Source organism: Terrapene carolina, unplaced genomic scaffold (genome assembly GCF_002925995.2).
Source record: "Terrapene carolina triunguis isolate 2854851 unplaced genomic scaffold, T_m_triunguis-2.0 Scaffold96, whole genome shotgun sequence".
In the NCBI taxonomy this organism is placed as follows: domain Eukaryota; kingdom Metazoa; phylum Chordata; order Testudines; family Emydidae; genus Terrapene; species Terrapene triunguis.
Window position 1 is genome coordinate 53,866,717 of NW_020664447.1, and position 13,085 is coordinate 53,879,801.

General features: G+C 41.9%; 1 protein-coding gene across 4 annotated transcripts in view; it reads left to right on the forward strand.

Moving 5' to 3' along the window:
* Positions 1-13,085, forward strand: part of NUBPL (nucleotide binding protein like) — a 151,866-nt gene that overhangs the window by 40,655 nt on the left and 98,126 nt on the right. For all 4 annotated transcript variants that reach the window (XM_024196031.3, XM_029911527.1, XM_024196034.3 and 1 more), the window contains 2 exons: positions 323-362; positions 467-557. In XM_024196031.3, coding sequence (XP_024051799.2) covers positions 323-362; positions 467-557 — 131 coding nt within the window. The remainder of the gene's footprint in view (positions 1-322; positions 363-466; positions 558-13,085) is intronic.

Here is a 13,085-nt window from a genome sequence, read left to right on the forward strand (position 1 = left end):
TCTACGCCGGGAGTTAGGTAGGTTGATCAGAAGTGTGGATTTTTCACACCTGTGAGCGATGCTGTTATACTGATGTAAGTTTGTAGTGTAGACCTGGCCTAAGTTCCTAAGAAAGGGATGGGCCTGAAAACTCACCATCATGCAGAATGCTACTTTGAAAATGTGACTAGATGGATAAAATACAGAAGGCACTGAGGTAACTCCTACTGCTGATTTGGGTGAAAAACTACCTCAGTAAGAATAGATGAGGAAGTATGTATTTATGAATATAAAGTAATTGCTTAGTTTTTAAAAAAATCAAATAATTTTGTTTCTATTTTAGAAAACTTAATGAGACCCCTTAAGAACTATGGCATTGCATGGTGAGCATATGTTTTATTTTAAATCAAGCTACTTTATAGATTTATTTCAGATAATTTTGTTTTGAATCATGTTTGAAAGATAAATTTTTGCTTTACTGTTTCAGTATGTCAATGGGTTTCTTGGTAGAAGAGACTGCACCAGTTGTGTGGAGAGGACTCATGGTAATGTCAGCTATAGAGAAATTGTTGAGGCAGGTAAGGCATTACCTAAAATGTTGTTTGCTTGATAGAAAAAAGCACCCCTATTGAAGGCTGAACTCTAAGTTGAGCAATTATTGAAAGAAATGCCCTTAGTGTGCAATGTTTGAATGTGTTTTGCACATTAACAATGTGTCAAATGTGTGTTTTCCATGATTTAGTGTTTTGCACTTCCTTTTAGGTACGGTTATTCATAAGCGTCTGAGCAAAAGGGAAAATATGCTTTATAGTAATTTATTTTCCTCTTAATATCAGTCACTTCAGGGGAAATTTCAAAGACTCAAATGGCACTTAACTCCCATTGAAACTTGGTGGGAGTTGTGCTTAACTGTTAGAAAATCTATTACTTTATGTCCAGTTGAAAGTTGCAGGATTAATACACCAATGACAAGGAATGTGCATAAATAAAATAAGCATATCACTAATGTGGAAATGGACACTTGTGAACAATAGTCCAGTGTAGGAGCAGCGTTCAGCATGACGCTGCTTCAGTCAGATACTTAAACATATGCCTAACTTTAAGCTTGTGAGTAGTCCTAATGACATCAGTGTCGTCAGTGGCACTGCTCATAATTTTCTTGAATGGATGTTAGGAGCTGAGACTTTATTTGTGTTAAGAATTAAAATCTCTGGGTATTCCCTTCATTTTGGTTCCTATACATTGAGTTTATTTATTGAAGAATTTAAAAATGGGTATCTTCTACTTAACTATGGTGGGCTTTCAACCCCATCGAGGGTTAGAGAATTGAACCTAAGCATTAGGAAAGATGAAAAGTAAAACTTTCTGCATTTCAATATGCTCCTCAGACAAGGCTGTGCTAGGGGCCATGCATGCTTAAAGTATTCATCTCCACTGTTTATATCTTTCCTTATTCTTTTTGTGTTGTTTTCAGATTTGACTAAATCAGATGTAGATATTTTGAATATGAATACAAGGAACCATGCATGTCTTTAGGACCTACTTTCTTTACATATTGGTTTATTTACCTACCACCCAGAGTGTTTTGATAGGGTGCTCATGTGTATACTATATGAAAATCATTAGCTCTTGTCTCTGTGTGATGCAAATACATCATTAGTTAATGTATTCATTTTCTGGTTTTGGCATTCAGAAGCTGGGTGGCTTTTTTGTTTCTTGACAGACCTATTTTCCCTTCTCAGTATGAATGGAACTGTGATGTACTAATGAACTAAAAGAAATGCATTAAGGCTACATGTTTAGACTTTTGCATAGTGGCCCACATTGCTCACTGTTGACATCTATTTCAGGGATTTAAAAAATACAGCTAGGCGACTGCAAGAGTTCTGCTTGACCTCAGCAAGTTCCTCCAAATCATTTCATTCCCAGCCTGTTCCCATCCTAGTGCTGTTGATTTCCCTTCTGTTTCTAGTACAGGCTTCACAATAGGTCTTTGTGGTTAACATCTCACCAATCAGATAAGCCATAATTTAGGGGGAGGATATTTTTCTGCATTAATAATATGTCAATGACTGGGACCGGCAACTCCATCCCCCTGGCATGTTGTGTTGGTCAAGATCACAAAAGCGACATAACCTCAAACTTCAGAGATGATGCTCAAGTCAGCACCTGCTTGATTCACAAACCAGTCCCTGGGAGACCAAGGATTTTTGGCAGTCAGAGCATTGCTATTATTTCAATCACTGGTATCTCCAAATGGGAAGCAGATGCCAGTTTCCTTTTCCAGGGTGCTGATAATGGCATATAATGAGTTGGTTGTTACCTAGCAACTAAAGAAGCAGTTGCAGTCCGGCAGATCCTTCAGTAGGAATCAGACATAGTTCCCTGACTATGGGGGCATTAGGGATTTCCCTGACAGTGGAATTTCGCTTTTGAATGAAGCAGGTTTAAACTGCTAGTGGTTTTTGTTTTTTGGCAAGAATTTTTGTGTGTGTATGGACTAGGCACCCATTAATCCTCCATAAAAAGAAATTGTTGACTTCCTTTCCAGGAAGTAAGAAACTCATAGATCACAGGAAGCATCAGTAGATTCCAGTGCACAGGTAGTTTTTAGTAAATTATCCACCTTGACACATGCTATTTTAATACATTTAAAAGGTTATACATTTTCCTACTCACATAATTACTAGTCAGTCTTGAGAACAGTTTAACTGTAGGGCTGATAGAGCTGTGGTCAGGGCACCTAAATTAGAGAGGAACCCGACATTCCATATTATTATTAAATATAGTAGTGTTCCATCATACATTGGAAATTATATTGTGATGTTTAGGGGCTCTTAAATCTCTCCCTCTAGGACCTGAATTCTCTTAATCTGCCACTGATCAGTTCCAGCCATTAACTGTTGTTCAACAGGATTATTTTTTAGTCTGAGGTTTGATCCTTTGCAGGAGATCAAAATTCTTCTAGTAGTTTATATTCACAATTAATCTCTTGGTAGTTTAAAGCAGGTCCTCAAGAAATAGCTCATTTTCCCCCTTCAGCTACAGATAAACAATCCAAATTACTCTCTTAATCGAGGTTTATAGTATAATATATTGAGTTTAAGGAGCTCCCAGACATTCAGACAAGGAGATAAAATATTAAGTAAAGTTTCTGAGATAATTAAGTCAGCTAGCTCTGAGACTGCTAATGCAGTTTATGGCATAAAGCAGAAAAAGTTCATAGGGTTTCCCATTAAAAATAGGTAATACTGTTTAATATTCTTTATCAGTTTCAGAGTATAAAACCTACTTATGCATTCCGGTGTATAGCTTTGCACCATTAAGTACGTTTAACAAGCTCTTATTTCTTTTTTTATATACAAATAAACTTGTTCTCTAGGACCTGTTCAGTGCTTCAGAAATTGCAGCGAGGCATCAAACGGTCTAGGGTGCAAATTCATCATGTGTTGATGAAGCTGGACAACAGTATTGATGGTACTTAATCACCTTCTGTCTCTTCCCCCCCCCCCCATTTTTTTGGACCCTCTAAGGTTCACGGATATGCAATTCTTATTTTTGTAAAATAGATTTTGTTATTTGGAGAAACCTAATAATACTTAGCACTTACTGTGTATAGCATCTTACACTCTCACATTCCAAAATTCTTTGTAAACATCAACCCTCACAACAACACTTTGAGGTAGGGAAACTAATGTTAAACCCATTTTAAATAGGAGACACACAGATAGGGTCTCATACATAGTATGTAACAGAACCAAGAACAGAACAATGTGATCTGTGTTACAACCTGGCCCAGTATCCCACTGTAATGTCACCTGTATGTTGCAAGTGGATCTAATTACAGGGCCCCAGGTGCTTCCAAGCCAACTGAGTCTGGGCAGTTTCTAGTCACTATTTTGAGCTCTATGTCTGTAAGGCACACTCCCAGGTGCAGACCTCTTCTCTGAGCCTGACCTGGGGACCTGGGACTTCACAGTTCAGCCACCCCAGACCCTGACTTCCAAAGGTCCACCCCCAAAGTTGTTTAAACACTCTCCCTCATGGCCCCGCCTAGGCTGTGATCACTCAGGGACAACTTGACAGCAAACTAAGGAACACAGGGTTAACAAAGAAATTCCTTAATCACAGTCATTTTCCTCTGAAAATGTACCAGAGACTTACAGCTCTTTGCAAAATAACAGAACCTCTGTAACATCCCCACTCCTGCAGTCTGGTCTCGCCACTTCTGAGAGAGTCCAAAGTTTCTCAGTATTTCAGACTATCCATGTCACATTTCTGATGTTTTTCTTTCTAGCTGGTCTTGCTTACATATGACGATGGTCTTACACTATGTCTATACTACAGCTGGCTAACCTGAGCTGCTACCTGTACTGCTGGAGCCATGCTGCTATTTTTATTATGTTAGCTTGAGCAGAGCTAGCATGTGTGTTTGCCTGCTCGTTCTGGGAAGCATGCTCCCACATGTGGTGTAGATGTACCCTGAAATACAGTGTCTCTCTCCTTTTGCCATATGCCCAGGCTGAGAAGCAGCAGTTCTATCTGTCAGGATGGTGCTGCTGTGTAGAAAATCCTTTGTTCTTAGAGTATTGTCTCTATGGGTGTACCACATCAAGAGGTCAAGATGTGTGCGCAACTGTGCACTCAGGGTCAGAGATTTTTCATCAGCAGTGTCTGTGAGTCTATGCCTGTGCCGTAGATGCCCTCATACTCTGGTATGAGGGCATATAGGGAGAGAATGACCTGCCACCACTCCAGTTCTGTCTCAGCTGCCAGCAGCTTGAGACAGAGCATTATGGTGTCCTCTAGCTAGCCCGTGGCTTGCTACACCTCTCACTAAAATTTCTGTATTTCAGGGGTCGGCAACCTTTCAGAAGTGGTGTGCCCGAGTCTTCATTTATTCACTCTGATTTAAGGTTTCGCGTGCCAGTAATACATTTTAATGTTTTGAGAAGGTCTCTTTCTATAAGTCTATAATATATAAATAAACTATTGTTGTATGTAAAGTAAATAAGGTTTTAAAAATGTTTAAGAAGCCTCATTTAAAATTAAATTAAAATGCAGAGCCCCCTGGACCGGAGGCCAGGACCCGGGCAGTGTGAGTGCCACTGAAAATCAGCTCACGTGCCGCCTTTGGCACATGTGCCATAGGTTGCCTACCCCTGCTGTATTTTCTTAGAATTTTTTCTTCCTTTACTTTTGGTTTAGCACAATTTGTGCTTTTGAAAAGGAGGGTTCCCCCTTTCTTTTTTTTTTTTTGATTCAGAAATTTGAACCGTTGCCTCAAGTGCAGGTTATGCCCGTGATCCTACCAGACCTGCCCGTAGGTCTTTCCCCCGCAGTGGTGTACATTCAAGCTGCCTTCGCTTCTCAAGGAGTCTCCCATCCCTTCCAAATGTAAGATCTGCTCAGGATTTTAGAGCAAATCTAAGAAATTCAGGTAGGACAGGCTCAGACTTCTGTTAATGGAGTGCTTGCTGAGACTCATGGGATCCGAGTCAGACCCCTGTACATCAGATCCTTGGAGAGCTCCAATGATTGTCTCTCTACAACGATTAGCAAAGAGGAGAAGGCCCCTTCCCCAGAATGGAATAAGGGAAAGTCACTCCCTTGATCTGGGTCTCAGGATCTGGGTCTCAGGTCTTCCTTATAGGTGCAGCTGAGGCTCCTGTCCTCTCAAGTACTGAGACCATGGTACTGACTAAGAAGACCATGCCATGTACTGAGAAATCATCTGGTAAACTATCTAAAGTGATTCCTACATTGGCATCAGATTGTGTGTCTGCAAGGACTCCAGAGCTAGGCCTAAATCATTGTTGTTACAGCCTCCAGCAATCTCACATGAAGGACTTACCAATTGTACTTCAGTACTGTCTCTGGTACCACTAGATATTCTGACTGCCAGGGTTTCCTACCCAGAGTCCCTGGTACTGGACAGTCTTTTGACCCATGTGCCCTCTCTGGAAGAGCCTGAGTCACTGTTACTGAGGGGTACCAAGAGACACTCCCCACCGCTACCCTCTCACCTGCTGGAACCTAGTTACCCTCTGCTACCAACTTCAATGATGTCTTGCTGTCTGGTACCGTCATGGCCTCCAGTCCCTAATAAATGCTTTGAGGGTTCACAGATATATTTCTGGACAGTATCAACTCGACACCATCCAGTAGCTTCTTATCAACAGCTTCTGGTACCTATACAATTACAGGATCCCTTTTCGCTCCTACTACTGACTCTCTTCCACTGGTACCAGTACCATTTCCCTTCTCTCCCTCCTCCCCCCACCAGCTGACACAGTAGAAGAGTCTTCCTCAGATTCAGATGTGTCCAAACAGGGTACCCCTTTTCAATCTCCTTCACTCAGGGTACATTCTGATGACAAAACATTTAGCAGGACAAGGACAATATTGGGGTCCTACCCCTTTCCCTTACAACCCACCGAAGTGAGGTTATTGAAACCCCTGGGCCACTTATGGTGACCAGTTCTACAGGGTCCATCTCATAAGAGGGCAGGTCAAGAGTCACAACTGCCGCCCTCTAGTCTTTCTACACAGCAGACATTACAGGGGCGAAAGAGCCACCTGAGTAAAGGAGCCTTCCCACAAATCTTCCTCTTCATCAGATGAGGCTGTCATGGCTCCCCCCATCTTCTTATGGAGCTGATTCAAGGCCTTTCAGCACCTTATGAGGCGCCTAGGAGAGAGACTCTACATATTGCATTGGAGGAGATACAGGAGACCCAACACTCTTTGTTGGACATCCTTCACACATCTCCTCAGGGCAAAATTTACCCTGACCATCAATGATCTTCTTCTAGCTCCTGCATATTGGGTGTGACAAACCCCAACTACTGTACCGCTTCTATGTAAACAGGTGGACAAAAGTACTGGAGGCAGTCCGTGAATGTAACAGATAACATTGGTTCCGTTCTACACAATCTGATAAAGAACAAAAATGACTGGGCCTTATGGGATGAAAAAGCTACTCCTCTGCCATGCCACGGTTCAGAGTAGCCAATTACCAAGCATTCCTGTTTGTCTGCATCTTTCTGATGTCTCTTCTTTCTTCATTAGATTGTAAGATTTTTGGGGTAGGGACTATCTTTCTGGTGTTTGTACAGTGCCTAGCACAGTGGGATCCTGGACCATGACTGGGGCTCCTAGGTGCTATCATAATAAAATAAATATTATTATTATTATTAGTGAATTTATTTGTAATACTCCTCAGTAATGCCAGACTTTTATTTATATAAATATAATTTTATAGAACAGTGATTCCCAGACCCCAAGGGGTCCACCGTGGGTTATGTGAGGGTCCATCCTTTGAGCCAACGCCAGAACAGTGTTCCGGCACTTTTGCTGTATGGAGGACTACATTTTGTTCTCAAAATGTCCTCTGCACAGTGTGATCTCTCATGCATGGTGCATGAGAGGTTATGCTGGCGGGGACATTCCCTTGCTGATGGGAGCATTCTGGTGGTACCGGAAATGAAAGGGGTCCGGGACATTTAGTCAGATGCCAAAGGTGGCCTTGACAGAAAAAAGTTTAGGAACCACTGTTACAGAACAAATTGTAACAAAGTGCTTGTGACGGGGTGTACCTACCCTGCACCAGCTCCGAAAAGGTTAACTCTGCTTTGCAGGCTGAGGAAGGCCCACCCCTCCAACTCTACTGGGCATGGTCAGCCTGGAGGCAGAGTATAAAAGGAAGCAGCCCAACTCAGTGTGGGCAGGCTGCTGAAAGGGGAGGACGCAGACTGCAGGCTCTCTCTGGGGAGCTTCCTACGGCACGCAGAGTTCTAAATGGACTTTGGGCTGCCTGATGAGCCCAGAGAAGAGACCGCGCTGGCAGGAGCTATGCCACTCGAGGACCTCAGAGACCTGGGGGAACCGTGGAGCATTGCTGAGGGAGAAAGAGTAGGAAGAAGCCCAGGGGAGTGAGCTGGGGAACCCGTCAGTGTGCTTCAGGAGCCTCCCTGCTGATTTGGTGGTGAGCACCCTCACCACCACCAGGGCCCTGGGCTGGGACTCGGGCCCTCCCTGCTCCTCCGAGTCCCGCTACCCTGGGCACCACACCCCCGTAAGTGGCACCCCACTTCCCCATCTGGCCAATAGGCCACACAATTCCACAGGGGTGGACTATTCTATTGACTCCAGCCAGTAGGCCACGCTGTCCCGGTGGAAGGGCGCTTATTGACTCTGGCCATTGGGCCCCGCTGCTCTGGGAGGAAGGGCTGCTTTATTGACACTGGCCACTAGGCTGTACTACCACATTTGATAGGGTCATGAACGAGGGACCTAACTGTCTGCTATACAGTTTTTTCCCTTCTTCTCACCTTTTGTGACCTGTACCTACCCCATGACAGTGCTTTACAAAAATATTGAGAAATAAACAAGTCAACATAACTGTGAAATGTAATAGCTATAGTAGCAATGGTTTCTTATTGTAGGGGAAAAAATAAAGCAAAGCAAGCTCCAGTATAGTAAGCAACAGACCTTTGCCTATCAAATTACTATTCATGTTGACATTCTGCTGTTATAACATTATTTCAAGTCTGTTTTTACATAAATACCAGTCATTGTTTTGTTGAGAGATGATCAAAATATTGCTGTTACAGTGCATTCCATTAACCTAACAGTAGTCATGCAATATTTTTGGTTAGTCATAACTTAGATTCTAGTTACTAAAGCATCCATTGCTTTCAGTTTTGTCATAGCATCAAGTGAAATGCTAAGTTCATTCCTACCCTTTTCCAGGACTGTACAAGTAATATATATAATAGGCCCTTCAAAATTCTTCAGTGCCATCACACTTGTACAACATTAAAGTTACTAATAGTCGTATTACCAAGCCTTTAATTGTATTATTATGAAAAGAGGAGAAGGGCCAAATGAAATTTGTGACATTGAAGAAGTTTAAATCCAGATCTGAACTTTGTTGTTTGGGTCCGTCTCTAATATATATATTACATGCAAGAGATGCAAATAGTTGTGTTAACATAAGATGACCTGCTTGGGTGTATGTGTGTGTTTTTATTTAAAAAAAATAATAATAAAAAATAGAGAAGTGAAAAAGATAATATCTGACAGTCAGATGCTTAGTGGGTTGCTAAATTTGAGCCACACAAAAAGTACAGAATTTTAAATTAGTTATATGGGTGTGTGACATCTAGCAGAAAGACTGCCTGACTTGCTAGACTCATTCTAACGCTATGTTAAAGATAAGAGGGTGGGAAAATATCAGTTTTGTTATATGAATTGTACTTGATGGCAAGATGGACATGAAAAGGTGTGAACTGTTTTCCCAAAACACTGCCAAACTGCAATATAGCATTCTATACATATAAAAAGATGGGGTCTAAATTGGCTGTTACCACTCAAGAAAGAGATCTTGGAGTCATTGTATATAGTTCTCTGAAAACATCCACTCAATGTGCAGCGACAGTCAAAAAAGTGAACAGAATGTTAGGAATCATTAAGAAAGGGCTAGATTGCCTCTATATAAATCCATGGTATGCCCTCATCTTGAATACTGCATGCAGATGTGGTTGCCCCATTTCAAAAAAAGTATATTGGAGTTGCAAAAGTTTCAGAAAAGGGGCAACAAAACTGACTAGGGGTTTGGAATGGGTGCCATATGAGGAGAGATTAATAAGACTGGGACTTTTCAGCTTGGAAAAGAGAGAATTAAGCGGGGAGATATGATAGAGGTCTATAAAATCATGACTGGTGTGGAGAAAGTAAATAAGGAAGTGTTATTTACTCCTTCTCATAACACAAGAACTAGGGGTCACCAACTGAAATTAATAGGCAGCAGGTTTAAAACAAACAAAAGGAAGTATTTTTTCACACAACGCACAGTCTACCCATGGAACTCCTTGCCAGAGGATGTTGTGAAGGCCAAGACTATAACAGGGTTCAAAAAAGTCTAGATAAGTTCATGGAGGATAGGGCCATCAATGGTTATTAGCCAGGATGGATAGGGATGGTGTCCCTAGCCTCTGTTTGCCAGAAGCTGGGAATGGATGATGGGATGGATCACTTGATGATTACCAGTTCAGTTCATTCCCTCTGGGGCACCTGGCATTGGCCACTGTCGGAAGCAGGATGCTGGGTTAGATGGACCTTTTGGTCTGACTCAGTATGTCTGTTCTTATGTATTTTCTGGAGTCCATAGTACGTTTTGTATTGTAGGGTCCTAGAGCATGTAATGCAAATTATTTATATAATCTAATGATTCTTATTACTACTACTACTACTACTACTACTACTACTACCCCTTAATGGTCTCTTACACAGATTAAAAATACAGTCCCTGCCCTGAAAATTTTACAATCTAAATTGGGACAAATAGAGAATATTAAGATGACGGAAAGGAGAAATGAAGGTTAAAATAAATAAAAATGAGTCACCCATGGAGAACAAATCTTACAAATTATAATATTTTAAAAGAGAGGTTCAAGTAGTGTATAAAGGAATAAGTAAATCTGGAGAAAAAGACAAAGGGCAGCAAGCTAAAGCCATATCTACGCTACGGGGGCTATAGTGGTACAGCTGCAGTGCTGCAGCTATGCTGCTCTAGCACTGTAGTGCAGATGCTTCCTACATGGATGGTAGGGTGTCATGCTGTTTGGAATGGCTCACGACCATGAGTGCCAACCTCAAGGCAGAAACGCCAAACTGTTTGTATGTTCCATAATTAGATTTCACCACCCAGTAACAAGTGAGAACTCCTAAAGCACTATGAGGGTATGTCTCCACAGCACATAAAAACCCACAGCTGGCCCATGCCAACCAACTTGGGTTTGCGGAGCTCGGGCTATAGGGCTGCTTCCTTGCTGTGCAGACTTCCTGGCTCAGCGTGAGCTCTGTGACCTTCGCAGGGTGCTAGAGCCCGGGCTCTAGCCTGAGCCCAGAAGTCTACACAGCAGTGAAACAGCCCTGCAGCCTGAGATCTGTGAGCCCAAGTCAGCTGGCATGGGCCAGCTGCAGGTGTCTAGTTGCTGTGTAGACACACCGTAACAGTCTTACAGTGGAGTCACAGACAGTCCCATGGGCGTTCCAGTCTATCTTGCCACCCAGGTCTATGTGATAGGTGGTCACTTCAATCCAAAAATCATCCCAATATTCAGTTTACTCCCAGTCCCAAAGGACCAGACACTTACCCCTGGTCAGTTGTACTCAGATCTCAACACAAAGACAACACCTGTAGCCAATTCTGTAATAAACTAACTAAAGATTTATTAACTAAGAAAGAAATAAGAGCTATTTACAAGGTTAAAACAGGAAACTTACACAAATGAGTTACAGTCTTAGATTTAAAAAGCTAATATAAGCTTCTGTAATAAACAGCTCTCTATGTCCTTTAAGGCTGACCCATGCCAAGAAGCATGGGGATCTCTTGCTTATGTTTAGGAATGCTTGCCCCTCAAAGTCCAGACGGCATAAAAGATCGAGGTTATTCTTGTCAGGGATTTTTATCCCCTCTCGCCTCAGAATCCAAGCTGATCGGATTAGAGTGCCTGCATATCACCTTTTCATGGTTGGGTGGGGGGAGCAATCAGCAAAGTCTTTGTTCCACAATGGCCCATTTGGATTCAGTAGTCCTTCCTGGGCAGGAGATAACACCTCTTGGAGTGAACTAATATTGCACACTTGGTAAGGCTTCTCCCATGACTGGGGGGAATTTACAGTCTTAACAAACATTTTTATAGTTACAGAGCAAACATTTAAACATTACCTTATAACATGGGACACAGCTATTATAAGTAGGATTGATACATGCAGCATCCTACAAGCCTTCCATAAAGTCTAAACAGTAAACACATTGTTATAACTCTAATATCTGTTTCGATAATGCTACCATGCAGGTGAGCCAGACTCGTTTCCAGCTATGCATTTATGAGTGTTCAATGAGGCCTAGGGGCCTTGGCATGAACTGTCACCTAGTCTACCAGTGTCACAAAGAGGTTTTTCTGTCAACCTAGGTAATCCAATTCCCTGCGTGGCAATGGCTAGGTTGACAGAAAAATTCAGGGGAAAGGTGGGGCAGTGCTGAAAGAGGTAAGGTGGTCAGAGAGACGTAACTAAGTTAATATTTTTCATACTTTAAGATATAACTTTTTTCTATTTTTGATCTTAAGTATATATTGCCAAGTGCTGATTTCTTAATGTTGCATTCTGTTCAGTTCTGCTTCTCATTATAATAGTTTGCGTCTCTGCAGCATCTTCCATTAGTTTTAGAGGATCTCAAAGTGTTTGTTTTGTAAGCTTGACTTCAGCCACATAACGTGCATGTACTTTCTCCATTTTATAGATGGTAAAACTGAGGCAGAGTTGGTGTAATAACAGGACGCAGATCTCCAGACTATTCTTCCTCCACAGCACTGAGTTTCTTTTCCTATCAAATCACATTTTATTTCGGTCAGATTTTATAGAACCACATAGAGCTCCCTTTATGTTATAAACTACAGAGACTTTTTTACATTTTACTTAGTCCTCATACTTGCTGTGCTATATACAATTCTAAAATATAATAGTCTCACCAAGTATCATTATAATGAAAGCTCTGCCAGCATTTCCATAATAAACCCTGACTTTTTTATTTTTCCAGAATTTGACTTGCCTGTTTTGAATTGTCTTGTGCTGAAACTTGATATAGAAATTGTCAGCCCAGATGAAAGTTTTGCTGTCTTAACTTACTTATATAGACTTATAGACTTTAAGGTCAGAAGGGACCATTATGATCATCTAGTCTGATCTGCATGATGCAGGCCACAAAAGCTGACCCACCCACTCCTGGAATAATTCTCTCCCTTGACTCAGCTGTTGAAGTCCCCAAATCATGATTTAAAGACTTCAAGTCGCAGAGAATCCTCCAGCAAGCGACCCCTGCCCCATGCTGCGGAGGAAGGCGAAAAACCTCCAGGACCTCTGCCAATCTACCCTGGAGGAAAATTCCTTCCCGACCTCAAATATGGCGATCAGCAGAACCCCGAGCATGCGGGCAAGATTCTCCAGCCAGACCCACATTGACCATTGATACTAACTATCAGCGATGGCACGCTATAGTTATTAACTTATTGACTAAAATCATGTTATCTCATCAA